Here is a 20150-nt window from a genome sequence, read left to right as displayed (position 1 = left end):
AAACAATAGTTCTTTCATCAGTTACATGGAGCCGCATAATCCAGATCAGGCCAAACATCTTAATATAATATACCAAAATTATGTTTGAACAATATAAGGACCTTATTTACAGTTACAAAAGCCAGGAAACATCAAGTTAAGGAGAATCTCATTCTATTGAATACACTGGGTCAGAGAACTAAAATCCCTGATATTATACGATGATGACAATGAATGTCACAAGGCTGCCCATCACAAAACCTCTAGTTCATCTGTGACACTGGACAACTCACAGACATGTTGATTATGCTACTTTAACTCTGTGTCAGATAATCACACAGGGAAGAGCAGTGAGGCTAGAAAAAAGTTTCTAAGTATAGTGATGCATTCAGACGGTGGAGGAAAGAAGTTGAGCTCTGAATACTGAAACGCCCTCTCTATAGCTTGAGCAGTTTTGCAAAAAGGTCATTGCACTTGAATACAAGTTCATGACGTGCACGACGTAATAAGTTACAGGTCTGACAAGAGAAAGCATCATTAGTTGGCTGGTCTCTTGTAGTTCCCAAGTGTCTTCCATCTTTTTGCTGTTACATTGTACAACCCCCACGAGACAAGGAGAAAAAACTATTGGCACGTGTAATAGTCCCATGTTGTGCTGGGAGAGGGCTCCTGCTCGGGCTCCACAAGGAAAGTTGGTGAATCCAGAAGAGTGTTCCTTGCCTCCCTGCCAACACATGCCTTGGAAAGGATCAATATGTGCTTCTCCATAATCCTGAAGATAATGACTGCCAAGCAATATGACGATTTACAGCTTTAAGCTGTGTGCTTTTATATCATAAAAATTCGTCCTTTTGTACAAAACACCCAAGGGATCAGTTTTTCTTAGGGAGCTGCAAGGAATGGACCAAGAAAAATGAAAATGAGGGGTTGAGTTCCTTCTCTGATTATTTCAAAATTCTTTAGCAGCTCTCCTGAGAGCTTAACAGAACAGGGTTTGCTTGCTTGTTTTTAGGGAGGTCATCTCAGACTATATTTCATTTCCATTTCCCCATGACTTTTTTTTCTCTGCCCATATTTTGTCCTGTTCTGATAGCAGACTTATTTCTGTGGTAGTTGGGGTTTCAAGCCTTGTTTTATCACTAATTTAAAACAACGCGGACAGTTCTGATGTCTATGAAAGCGAGATGAAACCATTTCAGAAATGGCATTCTAGGACTCCCTAAACACAAAAGTTTCATCATTTCTGATACTCGTAAATGCAGTCTGAAAACTTGAAAAGCCGTACACTTTGGAAACAAATAATCAGCTCTTTTTGTAAGTGTCTTGAAAATAGTAATAGCATTAGTTAGTACAAGAGAGCAGAAAGTATCCAAGCTTGTTAAGCTTCCAAACACTGTACTTTTAGACTCAAGTAAACTAAAAAAATAGCTGAATCAATATTTTAAACAATAAGGGAAGGAAGTATTTGATTCTGGGTGGTGTCCTCACATGCCTAGCCTTCAGCTTGGAAGGGATTTCTATTTGTATGATAGAATTAAAATATTTGTAATTAAAAAAAAAGCTGACGAACTATTTTTTTTGTACTACTGCTAGTAGATCTTGTTGCAGTAAAGCCATTTCTTAAGGTAAACTCTGCCAAAGGCCAGTAGGACACAACGTCTACGTGTTTTGTTGGTTGTGGACACGGCCAGTTCCCTAGCAACGCATTAAGATTTAAGCAGACTATTACAAAAGGTACCCAAATCCTGTATGTATTACAAGTGCGTACAGAAGGAATAGCTCCCCTTCGCACACTCAGGCTCCCAATGGGAGATTAAAGACCCTTTTCTTAACAGGTCCCGAGTCCCTAAAATCCTACTAAAGTCAACGAGAGCTGAGGACTTCACTGCCTTATAGGATCAGGCCCTAAATGAAATTAAATCAGGTAGGTACAAAGCACATTAGTCCATTATTACCCACATAACAGAGCGAGGCTGGCAGTCGTACCGCAGGGAAGCTGGGTGTGAATGGACCCTACTGTGTTCAGGTTGCACGGCACAGTGGAGAGCAATGGGGACAACTGTAAGCTGTTCTCGTTAATTAAAGTTATAGAGGACCAGCCTCGCACACTGACATTTATAGAGAACCTACTTCAAACAGAGGTCTATTGTCTTGTTTTTCTTCTTTCCTGGTTACCTAAAACAAGTCAAACATCTCCAGTCTGTGGCAGAACTAGAACAGAAAGTGTATCTTAACCAGGGTCCTGTACGTTGCAAGAGCAGGGGTATTCAGGTCTGAGCTAATCCTGCGAAATACAGATTAACAAACTTAATTCCATGTTTCTGTGTACTCAAGATATTCTGTAACCAAGTTTTTCTATCCAGGAGGAAGGAGTGACATTTTTAGATGAGATTTTTATACAGTATCCATTTAGACAAACTTGATATATAAATACATCAATGAGCAACATGAAGTCTACCAATTCTGAAGATACTTAATTTCAAGAGATAGTTGCAGTATTTGCTAATACAGGATTCCTATGCACAAAAGAAAATTACATAGTAATGTTGCTAACTCTTGAGATCGTATAACAACAGGTCTGGCATTTTCTTTAAATTCCCAGATCATAGATATTTAACAGCTTCAAGAAAAGCTGACATTTCTTTTGGAAATCAATAAGTTTCTAGTTCTTGTTGGTAAAATTATCTAAATGTATTCTTTAAACATAAATAAATAAAAGATTTAAAAATAAATAAAGTCAAGATTCAAGTCAGCACCAATCTCTAAATACACAAGGACAGCAACATGGCATTGTAATTGATGCCTGTAGAAGCGTCTACTAAGCTGATAGGTATTTGTAAATCTCATTTAAACTCAGGTTGAGATAGTTATTAAAGTGCACTTAAAATTAGGTGCGAGCTTTAAATCAAATATCATTGTGCAATAGCTGTGCACACCCCAGGAAACATAAATACCCTTTTTTGCTTTTAAATTCCACCTCAGCTCATTGACCATAGTGAAACATAAGCATATCTTTGTATTCTTTGCTAAAACAGAGACAAAGCCATGTAGAGATGTAATGATACCACGCTGATAGAGGTAAAACTAACTACACCAGAATTTGCTAACACAAATTTACCACCAGAAGAATGTAAACTTGAGAGCTTGAATGATTTCCGATCAAGGAGCTGTGAAACCTGCAAGAGCAACGAGCCTTGCTAAAGAGCTCATGTCTTGTTTACATCTGCATCCAAAATAAGGTTTGTGTAAGATCCCAGGCAGTGGCAGTAGAGCTTATGGGAGAATCTTAATCAATCTTTCTTCCCGGTAATGTAACCTGAGCTATAACACAACAGTCGGTGTATTTGGATGGCTGTTACTGCTATTTTCATATTGTTTTGTTTTAAATATGTATTACCCAGAATTTCAATTCAGGAAGGCACTGTCAGCATTTAACTCCTTTACTGTTCAGGACAATATTGAAGACTAAGCTTTACCTTAAAGTTTAACATGCTTAAATTCCCATGATACCCCTTCAGAGATTAAGGATCAGGTGATGTCTAGTTTAGAGATGCTCTTCTTCATGGATCCCAGGTTATAATATTGTCACAGGTTTGCAGAAGCTACATAAGCGTGGTCAAAAAATTGACCAGCTGGCCTGAGCGCACTTTTGCAGGGCTCATCGCAGGATGCATAAAACCTGATAATTTGAGAGAAAAAGAGGCAAGAATGAGAATTAAGTTTTGCCTTATTTACAGTTCAAGCTGCGTCTTTTCTCCAGACCTGCTCCTTCCTGTAATGCTGCCCTGTGAGTCCCCTCGTGTCCCTTTGCTGCTGTGGAGCCCTGGGGCAAACACAGCACACATATGGGTTCTTGGTAGCCATGGCTGGGGGTTGAAAGGGCCCCAATGCATGCAGAGATAAAGTTTTACTTTGCAGCATTTGCTGTGCTGAATGTACACATATTAAAGGAGGAACATTTTTTCCCAGCAAAAAGCTGCCGAGTGATGCTGTGCGAGTTAAGCAGGAAGGTGCCACAGCGGCTGGGGAGCAGGGTGAGGGTCAAGACGGTGCCAGCTTCCAGGCTGGTTTCTTCCACTAGAGCCTAGGTGCATCTAACAAAAAAAGATGCTTCTGCGAACTTGTATTAGTGTACTGTGTGACTTTTGAAATTGCATACAGCCATTTTATTGCATCTTTCCAATGAGGCAAATGAAGATACTGACAGCTTCCAGGCATGGACAGGAAGAGACTTTCCTACTGGGCAGCAGTTGCTAATAAATTTTCCAGACTGTTCAAGTAATCTGTTTACCATGCTCAGTCACAATGAGCAAGAAGAGTAGAGCTAGAAGGAGAAAAAAAAAAAAGAAAAATGCTTAAAAAATGGTGTGAGGGTCCCTGCCATTGGCATGAGTAGGGCTGAAGAGTCTGGGCTGTCAAAAAGCTGTATCTGTCATACTGTCCTTGTGTGACCCACAGCACTCCTCGACACAGCTGAACTCTTGGCTGTTACTAAAGCTAAGTTGGGGAGTTTTAGAGCAGCGTTTTGTAGTTGCTTTTCTTCTTGATAAATACTGAAAATCACTGCAGGTGCAGAGAGCACCAGTAGTGCCATCCCAGTGGCGCAGCTGTCACTTGCAGGATTTCTCAGCTAATAGACAAACGTTAAATCAGCTGCATGGGCTGGCATCTGCTTCTTAAGCTGCTATAGGGGGACCTTGCTCCACTATCAGCTGCTTTCCTTGAAATCAGGATTTATCTGGTAGTAGTGAGTCACACGGTGTCCTAGAGAAGACCCCCACCTCCTCCAGCATGCATGCAGGGCAGGGCATTAGGAACTGCCCATTTCTGCATCGGGGGATTTAATGACATTTCTGCCATTTGCAGGTAAAACTCCAGGTCAGGAGGATATTGAGGTCCAGAGACCACAGAAAACAGATGTCAGACATAACAAGGACTAATACAGCATAAAACTGCACTATCTATAGAGAGCAGTGTGCAGTGCTGCACTTTCTTACCAGAGCAACCCAAGTATTTTAGGAACATCAGAGGGGTTTCATCTACATCCCTCTTACAGCCTTCCACATAGGTTTAGCATTCAGTTTCTCTTTGGAAACTAGTGGAAGGGTTGAAGCCTTCTTTAATGCCACAGGAGTGCTTGGCTTCAAGGGTCACAGTAGCTCCTTTGTACATCCCACAGTCAAAGGGGTAGTTTGAGCCCCTGTTCCCTGCAGCCCCCTGTGCTGCTGCCAGTGGTGATGCCGTGGGACCCACCAAAAGGGTCTGCTCCACAGCTCTCTGTTGGGGCCCCTCATTTTCACCTGGCAGCATTGCCCTGCCGTAAACCCTGCGCAAGGTCCCTGGTGCCAGGGAAGAAGGCAGGAAAGGAAGGTGCAATATGAAACTCAGCAGAGGTGGCTGGTAGTAATCCCTGCCTGGACACACAGCCCTACTACTGCATAGGCTGCTTACAGTGCGGCAGCGTGCTGGAGCTCACTCAGTGTTACTCCTTTGAGAATATCCCCAGGAAAATGCCACCTAGTCCCCAGGAGAATGCTTTTCCCAATATTTCTGCCTTATCGTTGCAGCGTGTAGCGAAGGGCATGGGAGGCTGAGGTTTGCTCTCCCTGGTAATGAAATGCAGCCCACATATCCCAACACTGGCAAGAGAAGAGGAGAACAAGTCAGAAGTTAAGGAAGTGGAGAAATCAGACCAAGTACAAGAGTCAGAACAGAGGAGCAGGAAATAAAGCAGTGGACTGTGTGCCCGAAAAGAGTAGACAGAGCCTGCAGCCGCTGAAAGGATTAGCAGAATAAAAGGAGTTCTCAGTTTAGAACAACAACAAAAATCCTATCATATAGGCTTTAACTTCTCCTTTGATACAAACACATTGCAGCAGCGTTACTCAAATAAAACTGAATAAAACCATGCACTAGCAGACATTCGTCTTCTCCTTTATTATTTCATGTACTCCTAAGAGGCCCGATCCCAGCATCTCCTCACCATTTATCTGCCTTAGCACAGGTCTGTCCTCTGCACGTCATCTAAATGTTTGGTCTCCAGCGCAGGGAGGCATTACGCAGGTGAGGACCAACACTGACTGATGGGGACAACCATCTCTCATTCCAGGTGCTAAACTGGACCCTGCAATTTTGAACATGCAGATTTGTAAATTAATCTGTCATACCCAGTGTGTGTCCATGTGTGTACTCAGGAGATCACAGTGCTTGCAAGCCAGAGAATGGGATCAGAGTTTCCAGTGCTGTTTTCAGTTAAGGGAGCATTTGCATTTGACTCAAGTACTATAGTGATAATATTCCACATCATATCTTTTGCAGTGAGGTCATTTACAGTAAAGATGTGCCTTTCTACAAGTACGGTCAGCATCTGCCAACATAATCTTTGAATGTTACTCAAGCAGCAGATTATTTTGTGACAAACATGTTATCAAAACAGGCTTAAAAGCCTTCTTGATTAAGTTTGTCTTGATTATCCTTCTTCTGTAGAAGAAAAGGAATTGACAAATTATCACTGATTTTACAGAGAGGAGATAAAAGAGCATCCGCTTTCAGAAAGGCAGAAGTTTTAAACCGCCACATCTTTCTGTTTTTAAGCTTCTGGGTACCTTGGCAGAGATTGGGCTACTACTGGTCTGGGCATGGTCAGCCTCGCATGGTGAGCAGCAGACTTCAGCCGAACAGCAAAGTACTGTAGTCCCACTGTCTCTGCTGCTTTCCACTGCTGGTGGAAAGTCATTCCGAACTAGTAGTTGTTATTAAACAGCTTAAGCCAGAGCCAAACATGCAGCTTACTACTTATTTAAATAACTTTTCAAATGGCCCCAGATGACAGCCCTTCCTGCCCCTGCAGCGCTACCCCCCAGTTTCCAGGGAACGGGGGCGGGTGGGACACCCGGCCGTGTTTTATGGAGTTTTACATTCATTAAGGGATTTTTGTTGTTTGTTTTGCTTAAGTGAGGCAGTTTTGCAGGAAACCGAGCCTGGCTTACTAAGCATTCTAGTCGGTACAAGGCAATACTATAAATTGCCAGCATCCTTGTGAGGGTGCTGCGGCTCATTTTAATATAGAGATACTACATTTTAATACATAAGTATTAAAGTGATTGGCAAATCCCCGTAGCGTCTTATGCAACAGCAAAATCTAACCCTAGTACTCGGACAATCACACCCTCTGTAAGACCGCATCAGTTATTATTGGTGAAGTTATGCCTGAAACATCTACTTTCCATCGCACAGTTTTCTGTTCTAACCACACCTCCACTGTTAGAAAAACCTGGTTCTTCAGGTCCTCATGGACTACGCCTGTATGTTAGTGCTCAAGAGGCAAATACCTTCTTTATAAGTCTATGACAGGTTAAAGAAAACGCTTTTGTCAGTATTTTAAGTAGCCTAATTTTTTAAATCTTTAAAGTTGGGTGTAGCATAATCAGATTATAAATTCTTAGCCCAGTAAAATCCACTTGGAATGCTGGAATTAGAGTTTGTAATGACCAGTCATGTTCTTACTTGCTAGGAATTTCAACATAAATATTTGAACTGAAGTCAGATTTTAAGATAATTTAATTTTGTTAAATACCAATCCCTGTAGACATTAAATTATATCAGTGTTATTTTTATAGCCATTTTTCAGTTTTTCCTTTAAAAGCATATTAGCAAAGGAGACATAATTCATTTTCCACTGGAACAGTAGTTATATTTTTTACTCACATATGAAATTAAATGACTATTACTTTAATGCCAAGCTCTATAGATTCTTTTATTATTCATCCATTCTTCATTAAGAGTTTTCTGAATGCTATTTAAAAGCAAAGAAGTTCAAGGCCATTACATGAAATATCTAAAACACTGCCACATAGCCTAAATTCATGCTTGACTAAAGGTTAAGAAAACACACTTGGAGTGTTTGCTGGTTTTAATTCAGCAGAGTCCCTACATCCTACTAATTTTTTAAGCCTGACTGCTTTGTTGATTCAGAGCTTCATTTACCCTTTGTATTTTAAAGGTGGGGGGAAGGCACTTATAATCTCTTGTATTAAATGCTGCCCTTCTGTTAATAAGCTGGAGAGGAGCAGGGCAAAGGCCAAGCAGCACCTTGTGCCTGTCCATCCCGTTCGGTGCTGCGGCACAGCTTCGGTGCACAGCAGCCGTCACGCTCCCAGCAGTGCCGGCGCGTGGGTCACAGCAGAGCCTGAGGGCAGCCAGGGCAGAGAATGGCAAGTTTGTTGACGGGAAATAAATAGAGGTGGTGGGACTGCCTGTGCTGCCACAAGATTTCCAGTTAGCACCAAAATTATGAGCTACGCACATTACTTCCTGGCTCGTTTTGTAGGTGGGTCATGCCCAGAGTTCACAAACAGGCAGTGACAATCCAAAGCAGTCACTCGTGTCCTCAGTTAAGAGTGCTTAACTCCTGCGAGCCAATTAGTAACTGACAATTAGCTGGACTGGAGGCTGCTTAGTTTAGCAGTTTTCTGCTAAATAAGTGTATAAATAAATATCCACAATGAGTTACATCATCACCATTATTGACATAATCCACCTCATATTTAATTTGGATTTAAACAATTTGTAAAGCACGATTCCTTTTGACTACTGTTTAACAACAACAACAAAAAAAGCTTAATCTCAAATCTTTATAATATTTCGTACTCAAATAAGATATATTTATTTATTAACTCCCAGGCAGGATGCAAAGCTTCAGCACTTGTTTATAAGAGAGCTATTTTAAGCAATGACACAGAGTGTCATCCTGTTGGCCTGAACAACGTCTACTTAGATGTGGGAGTCCTGAGAGGATGAGTAGATTTTTGGTTATTCTTCTGTTCACAGCTATCAGTGAAAACTGTCTGTTACCTACTGTGGAGGATACAGTATACCAATATATCAAAAGAAAGATGTAACTGAAACCAGGTTGGCCTCAAACATTTCATTTTAAAAAAAAAAAATCTCATTGTCTACAGTTTCATAAAAAAAATGACAAATGGGTTACATTCCCCACATTGGCCTGGAGAAAGGATGCTGGACTTGCCCTTCATAGCCATGATACCCAGACACATACTCAGACCATCTGTTACAACTGCAGCAATGAAACACCTGATATACAGTTGAGGATACAATCCTTGATGATTCTGACGACTGTTTGACTACTCTCTTCCTAATTCCTACTCTGATTCAATAAACACGGGACACATCTCCGCAGTGACACTGAAGGAAGCGGGACGCCCAGGTAACGCAGGCTTTCCCTCTGCCACTGCTATCTGCCAGAGGATGCCTTCGAACATCGCATCCTCCCCCTGTCATTACCTGCAACATGCCCCCAGGCGCTGGGTGACCCACCTCAAGCTTTGGAGTACCATCCCCTGAGGACAATAAACAGCACTCGATGGGAGCTGGAGCCTGGCAGGATTTATGCTCATGAACCATACACAGTTTTTCAGAAACATTGCCTGCTGTAATCCTTCACTGAACAACTAGTCACAAAGGGATTTACCTGACTGCAGCCAAAAAAAATAAAAGGCACAGAATTTTTTTGTTAATATTTCACTCTGTAGGGGAAAGAGCTGCTTAGACAAATTCCTAGTCCATATTACAGACCCATTCAGAATTTCAGATGTGTAACATAGATCTTTAATGAAATGCACAAGCAGTAAAAAGGCACGAGTGAGATTTTTCTTTGCTAACCACACAGGAAATTGCTTAGTTTTATCAGAAATATGGTTTCTAAATACAATCAGTAAGGCCTGTCCTAAAGAACTGCTGAATACTTTCAACAGGCTGCAAGATCCATTATTTTTACAGTTTGTGTGAATTGTGTGCTGCAGATAAATAAAAGATGCCCTAAGGACTTTGCATGCTAAGTGAATAAGCAAAATATTACCATGTCCCTTTATTTTCTCACAGGCATGGTGATATTTAGTGTTTTCCTTCGAAGTGCAGTTTTTGAAGTGTTTTCATGAGGATTCAGCTTTTGTTTAAAAGATTAGTTTCAACCCCTGTAGTTACACTGAAAAACATCAAAACCTGACCCCAAATGCACTCTCATAGTTCAAAAGCCAGAGGCGAACGGAAAACACTGGATTTTTCCGTAAAGCCCCGTGCCCTAATTTTCGTGTTGGTACCACGATTCCCGAATGTTTTAGCTCTACGCGAGGGCGCTGACCTACAAGCAAAACCGCACGCGGCATGTGTGAGCGGCTGGTCTGGAAAACCCATCCCAGGGCCAGGTCTCAATGTCGAAGTTACAAGCACAAAAGATCCCAAATATAATTTGATAAAGGACTGGAAGTTGGGGAGGACAGGGGTTTTGGCATTGTGTTCATCAACAACCTGGTATGGAACCCACTGCCATTAAGTCGGTGGAGATGGAGCGTGGCTGACAGCAGACTGAACTCACTTCACACCCAGTTCACTGCCGTGTTACAACACCGGGTTTGGGTCCGTCCGACCTCCAGCGGGCTCGGTGGCACCGGGAAGCGCACTGGGCCGCAGCCGCCCCGGCCATTTGGGCTGTGAGCGCGGCTCACAGAGGACAGGCTGAGCTCCAGTGTCAAACACAACTCCCCAGCAGTGGGTTACAGCGCTGCGTACAAAGTGCAGCTGGGAAAAGATTTGTTCAATATTAAAAAGAATTAAAGAGGCATAAATTCTTACGTCATAGGATTTTTTTCTTCTATTATCTGCATCCTATTGTCTCACCATAGTCAGTTGCCACAATATGCACTCTTTCCCACATACAGCATATCATTTTATAATCTTTTAGGTGTTTGTGGCCTTGCTCCCCCCATACACAATAACTCTTGAAGTGATGTTATTCCACAAGACCCTCAGCTTTTGTTTAAGAAGTATGTTTCTAATCCTCATAAGTTTTTTAGGAAAATTTCAAAAAAATTTTACAAAACACAGAAAGCAAATAAAATAGCCTGAAATATACCATTTTTAAGATCTTAATCAGTGTCACAGGAGTTTTTGGACATTATTGAGAGAGATTTCCATATCCTAGAAAAAAGCGAAAGGAAAAAAAATAGAAAAGAAAAAAAAAAAGAAATGGCTATGTCTTTTCACCTCTCTGGTCACGTAACACATCCCGGCAGCGCTGCGCAGCGGAGCAAGAGCAGCCCAGGGGTGAGGGGATGAGTGCGGCTAGCAGTGTGGGAGCAGATCACCCCAGGTCTTGCTGGCTCTGGCAGTCCTGCCAGGCTCATCTTTTCACACCAATGAGCAGCTCCTAAGCAATTTTATGGGCCAGTTTCTCTCAGTTAAGAACAAAAAGGCTTTTCTTTAACATCAAGTGGGCGTAGCTCTGAGGTCTACCTTTCTCCTTGCCCATATCACAGACCATTGTTTCTGTGAATAAGCAAAAAAGTAAATAAATAAATTCTCAGAATTTGGCAAGTTTAAGGCTGTCAAATATCTCTTTTACAAACTCTCAACTGACTAGAGCAGAAAGAGGATTTCATTCCAGAGGTGCGTATTTTTGCAGGATATCTTTTCCAGGTTCATTGGTGCTACACAACACAGTGCTGGGTCGAGAACAGCTTCTGTCCTGCGGAAAACTGATACTTTTTTAAGGTCAGGATTTTGAGAGGGCTGAGCAAGTGAGTATCTTTTTCTGCTAATAATTAAAAAAAAAAAAAAAAAAAAACACCAAACACCAAAACCCCAACAGACCAACATTTTCACATGCCAGGGGAGTGGGCTTGGGCCAGCACGGAAACAAACTCAGTTTCGGGGGTGCTACGCTGTGTTTGGATTTTATCCTTTCTCCACATACTGACACAGAGAAAAGGTGACAGAGTGCGGGGGTGGAAGCTCTCACTGAGAGCTTGCTGAAAGGATGAGTATTTGCATCTGCTGTTGGCTGCCAAAAATAGCAGCAAACCTGAGCTAAGGTAAGAGAGAGCACTGAGCAGGAGGAGACAGTGTGAGAGGAGCCAGGGGACTCATTTATGGGTTATTCTGTCTTTGGGCAATTCCTATTTGTTCAGTACTGGGGTTGCCAGAACAGGAATGAGTACTGTCCCATCCCAAAGAGGCAATTAAAACCTACAGATCTATTGTGGTGAAAAGAGGTATGTCCTAAATTCAGTATGCTCCTCAAAATACCACTGGCTCGTCCCAAACTGCAGTATTTTCAGGTGCATTGATCTGTGAAAAATAGATACACCCAGGCATCTATGCTGGCAGGTGGAGGATCGTTTCAAGGGTCCTTTGTAACTTAGGGCCTTCCTCCATATGCACGAGTATAACTGTTACAATGGCAGCACACAGCAGCGCCAGAGACTTTGTCAAGACAGTTTTTAAACTCCTAAGGCAGGTATTTCTTTTTCAGCTTAAATTCAAGATTTGTTACAGTTCCTGAACAGGGCACAACCAGTCTTCCAGAAAAGCTTGTTTGTTTTAAATATGTTGCAATGCTCCAGCCGGCAGGAGAACCTACAACCAAAAAGCCTCATAAATTTTATCAAGTATTATGTATGCTTTAGCAATACATTAACTCCTCATCTATCTTCTCGAAAGCTTTCACCACTCCACTCCACTCCAGCCGTGTAGCTTCCCATTAGGGAAGACCCAGAACAAATCTATTAGTGCTATGAATAATATCGTGCGACTCATCTGCATCAAAACCCATTCCTTCAGCCCAAGCTGCTGTAATTAATGCTGTAGCAGTGGTTAGGGCTCCCTGTGCTGGTTCAGCTAAGGGATAGCTATATTTAATTTTACTGTTATTCTAGTATGATCTAGTTTTGATAACATCCACATCCCTGAACTGATTTTTTTTTTTTAACGCACAGAAAGTGCTTCTGGTCCCAGAGGATGTCTATCCCACCTGCAGCAGGAGGTCTCGGGTGGGAGATGCCTCGGTCTTCCCCAGGGATTCCCTCCATGGCTAAAGATCTTAACACTGCCAAGATTTTTCCAAGCTTTACCCTCAATCTCCTTCATCACCATTTAAGCCAGTTATTTCTGGCTTAATCTCCTCTGCATCACGGACACAGGGGAGCAGGTTGAGCACTGTCGCAGAGCCAGCTACAGAAGTCACTTGCTGAGCCCTTGAACAATACACTACTAAATCTTTTTTCCTTTTTACATGGCTTGCAGGGTCGGCATAAGATGTAATAATGTTGCTTTAAAGGCATTATGAAAATATTGGTGCTGCTCAGTGTATTTCCTAAAATGGCAGCTGTGACCCTCAACTCTCATCTAAAAGGAAAATTCCTCTGGCCTGCCTGTGCCCTCTCACACAGGGGAACATGGCCAGCCACAAAGCTTACAAATTGAAAATAGAAGTTTGAAAAAAATGTTTTTTCAATGTCATGCCTTTTTAAACCGATTTCACAACTTGCGGGGGGTCTGCATCAGTTTCTTTAATCTGTACCAATATTTCCTTACTGCTGCCTTTGGCCAGCCTTAGCTGATTGAGCTGCCTGGAGGTGCTTCGTAACGTGGTTCAGTTGTAATATTGAAAAGCCAGCTTTTACACCAACACAGCCCTCGTACACAGCAGTGCCCCTTCACAAGCTGGCACGCCAGCAAACAGAAAAGGCCCAGCACCCCATCCCAAGAATGCATCTTTATTGCATTACATATTATTGTATTTAGTCAGATTCTATGGTTCGCCATTGCAGTGCTATACTAACGCTTTAATACTCAGGGAATGGCTTCACCAGGGCGAGACTCTCATGCCACAAGCAGCCCATTGCTCAGAGGAGCCCGAAACCCTCTGGGCAATCTGGCTGGGACTGGGCAGCGGCAGGGCTGCCCCATGGCCTCCCACTCGCCCGCTCTTGCCGGGAAGCTGCCGCCTGCTTATCGGTTGCCGGAGTTGTCTATTTTCTACCTTCATTTCATTTCAAACCACAGATCTGCTTCAACACGCATGCTGCAAACACACAGCTACGTGCAAGCACAGCCAGGGCAGACTGGCTGGATGAGCCACACTTCCAGAAGCTGATTTAGAAATGCGAGGACAGAATTGAAGCCAAATGCAGAAAGATTTGGCATAACTGGACGTATTTAGGGAGTTTGCTATACATTGCAAGCTGAAAAGCATTTATAAAGCAGAGAGGAGGAAGAGAGCCTAAGTTTGATGATACACAGGTTCAAAGGCTGCCGAGAAGCTGGTTTAGATGACAATACATCATTAACAACTGGTATCCCATATTTTATTTTCGTGTCTGCACTGATAAGAAATGCTGTTTAACAGCACAAACTGAAACTCAGCTGTGTCAGTGAGGATTTTAATACTAACTCATAAAAGAAGAAAGCACTCAGCAGTCCTACAAGAGCAGGATCTTCACATCCTTTTGAGAAAAGGAGTGCTATTAAAGTATCGCTCAAAAAGTCCCAAGACTGACAAAAAAAAAAAAAAAAAAAATCTCTCCTTCCAGACCCTGAGCAGCTATGAAGTACCTCTTACAGAGTTGTTCCTGCTGGTCTAGTAGGACAATCATATCCTGGCCCCATGCAAACAAACAGCATCTGTGATATCCAGCACTCCCCTTCTACACCCAGCACTACTTTGGCGCACATGCTAATTCAACAAAATCAGTAGGACAAAGTCCACATTGTCCTATATTTCAGTCACTCCACAATATCCCTTTAAAACCTACGGGCAATGACAAAGCAGCACAGGTATTGCAAATATAAAACGTTAATTAGTTTCTAGTATTCAAGACTTTGAGATGACTTTTCAAGCACAGTCTTAAACCTGCCCTGGTGGCAAGAGCACCTCTTGGCCCCTACATTATAGATAATGCTGCGGAGAGGCTTTTGACTTCCCAGCCCCGCAAAGATGGGCCTTATCTTGTTTAGATTCTTTGCAGGAGGAGATTAAAATCTTCATTACAAAGATGCTTTTAACTCGTTTCGATAAAATACTTGGACATGGTGGGTGACAGCAGCTATCTCAGTTTGTGCCACAAAACTGCTTCGTGCAAACACAGGTGCTCACCCGAGTCTTTCCGTGCTTTGGCAGAGCTGAGCATGCACTTATGGTCCTTGATTGCTGATAAATGGCAACGCTTTCCCCAGGATGCAATCAGATAAAATACAATCATGCAAAATCCAGAAGAGAGGGTTTGGTGGCGGGTTCTTGTTTGGTGGGGTGAGGACTGTGGGTTGGTTTGCCTTTTTTTTTTAAAAAAAAAAAAGAAAAGTGCATTTCTCACTTTCTTCTACCTCATTGCAAACCTTTTGTCCTTTCCAGGTAATATCATTGGTTCTGGGATCTTTATTTCGCCAAAAGGAGTTTTGGAGCACAGCGGCTCGGTGGGACTCGCTCTCATTATTTGGGTGCTTGGTGGCGGGGTGGCTGCCCTTGGCTCGCTGTGTTACGCTGAACTGGGAGTCACTATCCCCAAATCAGGAGGGGATTATTCCTACGTCACAGAGATTTTTGGTGGGTTAGCTGGGTAAGTACCCTAATCTCTATAAAGCAATTTGAAAACACGTTTATACTAAGTATATTAAGCGTGGAAAAGACATCTGACTTGGAAGAGACAGGAAACGTTTGTCAATAAAATGCTTCTGCAAAGCTGTTCTTTCTGTTCTCATTAGAAATACCAAATCACCCCTACACAGAGCTACAGACGCTTTCACTTTCCTCTCTGACTCAATAAAATCCATGACAGGAAAGGACGACGCTGTAAATGATGCTGTGTCCAAGTGACATTCCTGCGTCATTGAGGAGCTTCATGCAGCGGGGAAGCCAGACTGGAGTTACTTACCAAAGTTCTCCTTTAACTGTCGGTGCAGAAGGCAGCAAATATTTCTATGGCATTACATTGCAAGATCTTCATACAGAAATTTGCTGGAGAAAGGGATTTGCCCACAGAAGTGTCCCAGGTGCGGGTGCCTCCTTGCAGCACTGCCTCACTGCTACTGTACAAAATAAGTGTTGTAAATTCAAAGAGGGGGGAAATGCTAACTCAGGGAGTGATTTCTCTTTGCAAATACCATGAACAGAGTAGTGTGGCTAAGAGAGGAAGGGACAAGTGAGAAGAGGTCATAATTTGTATTTTACTATATTTATTGTGTATTCAACAAGAAAAATTAAGCCATCAGCCCGTACTCACAGCTCACTAGGGAAGCACCGAAACTTTCTGGCCAGCTAGGTCATTTGCAAGTAGAGGGGGCATGCAATGTGTGTGTGAAAAATAAAATAAGCACCATAACTGCAAACTAGAGAAAGAAGAATGAAAAAATAAAAGACTATTTCTTTTCATTTGAGATGGAAAACAAGCTTGTAGCAGTTGAGCTGGCTGCTGAGCTAGAGTAAATCGGCCCAGGCATAACACAAGCAGGCTGTCCCCTGTCCCATGGGCTGTCCCCTTGCTCGTGCCTGCCTTGGCTCAGTGCCGCCCAGGTGCTGGGTACAGCCAGCATCAGCAAACACACTAGGAGACAAGGTAGTTGTCTGATGCTTGTCAGACTTAAGCCATTGCCTTATACTAATTCTCATGAAAGTCTGTGTTACTTCAGTCAGAGGAATCGCTCCTCTGAGCGCTGTCCCACCCTGCATAGAAAATTACACTGGCGTCGCAGCATGGACTGAAGTAACAGCAACACTGCCTTGGTTAACCAAAATCTCAACTTGTCTTCACTGAGGTTTGTTCTCTGACGGTGAGCAGGAGCTGCACAGCAAAGCCCCCACTGTCCCGGGACACTGCGGCAGGTGGTCAGCAGCTTCCCCCATCGCCTGCTCCCAGGAACGGGGTCTGCAAGCAAAGACCGTGAGGAATGGAAGAGCATAAAACTGCACAAGTGGTCGCAAGTGCTATCCCAGGAATATCACTATGAGAGAAGCCAGAAACCATCAGAGTTTCACAAAACCAAATGAATTATGCTTTCCAGGGGAGAAAAAGAAAGTAATTAGATATCAAGTACAACTAAACCGGGCTTTAGCTGTTCCTCAGCTCACTCTCTGTGCTGCGTTCAGAGAGTTTGCATGGTACCAGAAAGCACCAGGCCATGCAATTGCTCTAACAAACCACACGCCCATTGATCGATCACTGCCCAGCATTTACCTGGGGACAGAGCAACCATCCCACCTCCCAAAGCGCGGAGCTCTGCTACGTCAGCAGCTCGCTTGGTTTCCAGCCTTGCTATGCACAAGCAATATCAAAAAAGCACAACCTCATCACCTGCAGGGAAGCACTGCTCCCGTTCCTGCTTTGCAAAGAGACATTACCTTTTCTCCCAAGAAAATAAAGGGTGTTGTAAGTATAACAAAGGGCTGCCTAAGGCAAGAAGCCTCCAGGTAGGTTTTGGTGTAAAAAGGGCAAGCTCAGTCATATTTTCCAGTAAAGCCAGGCTGGGCTTGCGTCCTGCTGCACTTTGCTGTGCCACCACCTAAAGCCTGCAGCTTTGGGGAACTCTCACAAGCACCTTCAGTTTTCCACTTCAGAAGCACCCGTTCCCCCACTGGCACTTGCACATGGGGCTCCGAGCTGAAGGCGCCCTTTGGGAGTCTGCACCACGCCTCTGCCAAGGAAAAAAAAACACTGCTTCTCCAGAAGTTCAGTTTTCTCTTCTGATTTAATCCTTCTACAGCAAAGAATATCAAATTCAGCACACAAAGCTTCAGTGCATCTGCCAAAGGATTTTACCAATGGCAAATCTGGATGGTTTGGTCTATTCACACGAAGATGTTTATTATAGGAGCATGTGCCATACCCACCCGGGCCACAACATTTCCTCTTCACTTCTGTTGTATTGCCCCTGCCCCTCAAAATCCTCCCCGTTTATTATGTTTTCCTGCATAGGGCTAAGGAACAAAGTACATAGGCTGTTGATCCTAACAGCCATCGGAGTACTACATACCCCAGCTTCTGTGCCTGGCAGCACTGGTAGTTGGTTGCGTAAAAGAAAAAAAAAAAAATTGTAATGCTGATAGGTGTGATGAAGGAGGCGAATGGAATAAAAGAGAAGGAGGCAGGACAGGGCCATCTCCTGAGCTGGCAGAAGCTCTGGCTGCAAAGCAGCAGCCCTGCTCCGAGTCCGAGTACAGCTGAAGGACAGTGGATGAAGTGCTGCTGGAAGCAGTGGGGGTGGCAGTACCCTGCAGAGGGGACCCTCCCCAGCAGCACCAGCCAGGGGAGAGGGAAGAGGTGAGGGAGGGCTCCTGTCACCCTGGGCTCTGCTCTGGTACCAGAGAGCAGACTTCCCGCTTTCATCTTCCTTTAGAATTTGTCTTGGTTTTAAATAGCATTTGTGTGTGAGCACATTAACTGCCCGAATGGGACCCAGCCTGTGCTGCTGGAGCCGTCTGAGCACAGCTCATCTTACGGGCAGATGGGCTTGCATGTCTTTACAGGTCATAAAAAGAATATTACCCAAAGTAGTAAATAATACACTTAATATGTATTCTTGCAGAAGACAATGAATAAATTCAGCTTCATAAAAAACCCACTAGTGCATTTCTGATAAATACAACTTCTAAATGCTCAGCAATAACATTGCAACTAACGTAGCTGCTTCAACAGCAGTGGCTGACAACTGGGCATATGTCCTTACTAAAAATCAATAGTACTGGAATCAGGAAAGAGCTCTAAACCAAAGCTTTGATAAGTGTCACTCCAAGCTACAAGTAAAACATGCTTCAAATATACTTCTATGTTTCCTTTTTGTCGCCGTCGTTGCAAATATCTGAAGTTTCCAGAGGCAATAATTCTTTCAGCAATCTAGGATAATATTAATGATATTCAAACTAGCTCAAACTTTCTTAAACCAGTTCAGCTTCTGCCATTATAAGGTGATCTGTACTATAGCACCTATTTCAAAACGTTTTCTTTTGTTAATGACGCACAAGTAGGGTACACTCTAATTTCATATTTTCACAGGCTGCTCTGACTATGATATTTTATATCTAACATGAGATCCTCTTGGGAGTACAGGCACATCCCAAATACATGTCTTAGAAGCAATTTCATCAACTCCACTAGACTACTAGAGGCCAGATCAAACCATGCTGTTCATTTCTTTTCACGGGTGAGGAAATTAGTATGCAGAGATATCTGCAAAAAAATCAGTTTTGATCCAGGGATGACTGGCACTTCCACACGAATGCCACACCTTCACAAAAGCAGCATGTCCCACCACAGATTGTCACTTATTCCAGTGTGTTTCTAAAATGGGGAAAAAAATAATCTAATTAGAGACATTACCTAATGCACATGCACATTGATGGGAGGATAGCCATTGACTGCAATGGGCTTTGGATCAGACTCAACAACAAAAACCACAGCAGAAGTCTTCCAGGTAGCAGCCATTGACACTCGTTATGCCTGACCACGGATTGCTCAGAAGAATAACCTCAGACAGTAAGGTTGTTTTACTGTCCCTTTTGCCATTAGCGCATGCAGGAGCTTGGATTTCCCACACAAACTCCAACATTCAGAAAAGGAAGAAAATAAAGAAAAAAACAAATCATGAGATCAGATACATCTTCCTTTTTCTCTACATTCAGCCTTTTTCTAAAGCTCTGATAATTTCGTAGTCAGAAATGAGAGAAGATTTAACTTCTCTGGTTCCTGTACTGCTATAAATTACTGAGTAACTGTGAAGGCTTATCAGATAGGGCTCAGCTCCTGACATACTCAGTGCCCCAGCTCAGCCCTTGTAACAGTAATTCCCCCAATTCCCATTTGAAGAGCCAGGCAAAGTAACCTCACCTGTGCCATGATGACACTTCCCTGCTTCAGGCTGGACTTTGGGCTCCTGGGGCTGGTTATACTCCCTCTGCCTGGCCGCCCAGGGCAGAAAGCAAACCTCCAGCCCTTCGGCTTGCACCTTGGTTTGTCAGATTGTGTGCACTGTAATAGCGAGGACATCTGAAACTCAGTTACGTCTGCAGGAAATTTCAGCCCTGTGTCACTTTAATTATAGCTGATCTGGAACAGTTGTTCTTTGCTAAGGAAATCGCACTCTTAACTCTTCCTACACAACAGATGATAAGAGTTTGTGCTTTAAACGCAAAGACTTCCTAGAAGACTGGGAGTATCAGGTAATCATATCAGGATTAATTCCCACCTGCCAGCCACAGCAAACGCCACCTCCCCACGAGTGATTTAACACCAGAACAGCCACCCACAACTGGCCGGACCTCCGGCTCCTGACCCTGCCCAGCAGCCGCTGACAGCACCACAAGAGCCAGGCAAGTGCTCAGCCGTGCA

General features: G+C 43.2%; 1 protein-coding gene across 1 annotated transcript in view; it reads left to right on the top strand.

Annotated features, from left to right (window-relative positions):
* SLC7A10 (solute carrier family 7 member 10) overlaps nucleotides 1-20150 on the top strand; it is a 41006-nt gene that overhangs the window by 8658 nt on the left and 12198 nt on the right. Inside the window, exon 2 of the mRNA XM_068411671.1 lies at nucleotides 15185-15389. Coding sequence (XP_068267772.1) covers nucleotides 15185-15389 — 205 coding nt within the window. The remainder of the gene's footprint in view (nucleotides 1-15184; nucleotides 15390-20150) is intronic.

Source organism: Nyctibius grandis, chromosome 12, assembly GCF_013368605.1.
Source record: "Nyctibius grandis isolate bNycGra1 chromosome 12, bNycGra1.pri, whole genome shotgun sequence".
In the NCBI taxonomy this organism is placed as follows: domain Eukaryota; kingdom Metazoa; phylum Chordata; class Aves; order Nyctibiiformes; family Nyctibiidae; genus Nyctibius; species Nyctibius grandis.
Note: the sequence above shows the minus strand (reverse complement) of the source record. Positions and strands in the feature narration are given on the sequence as shown.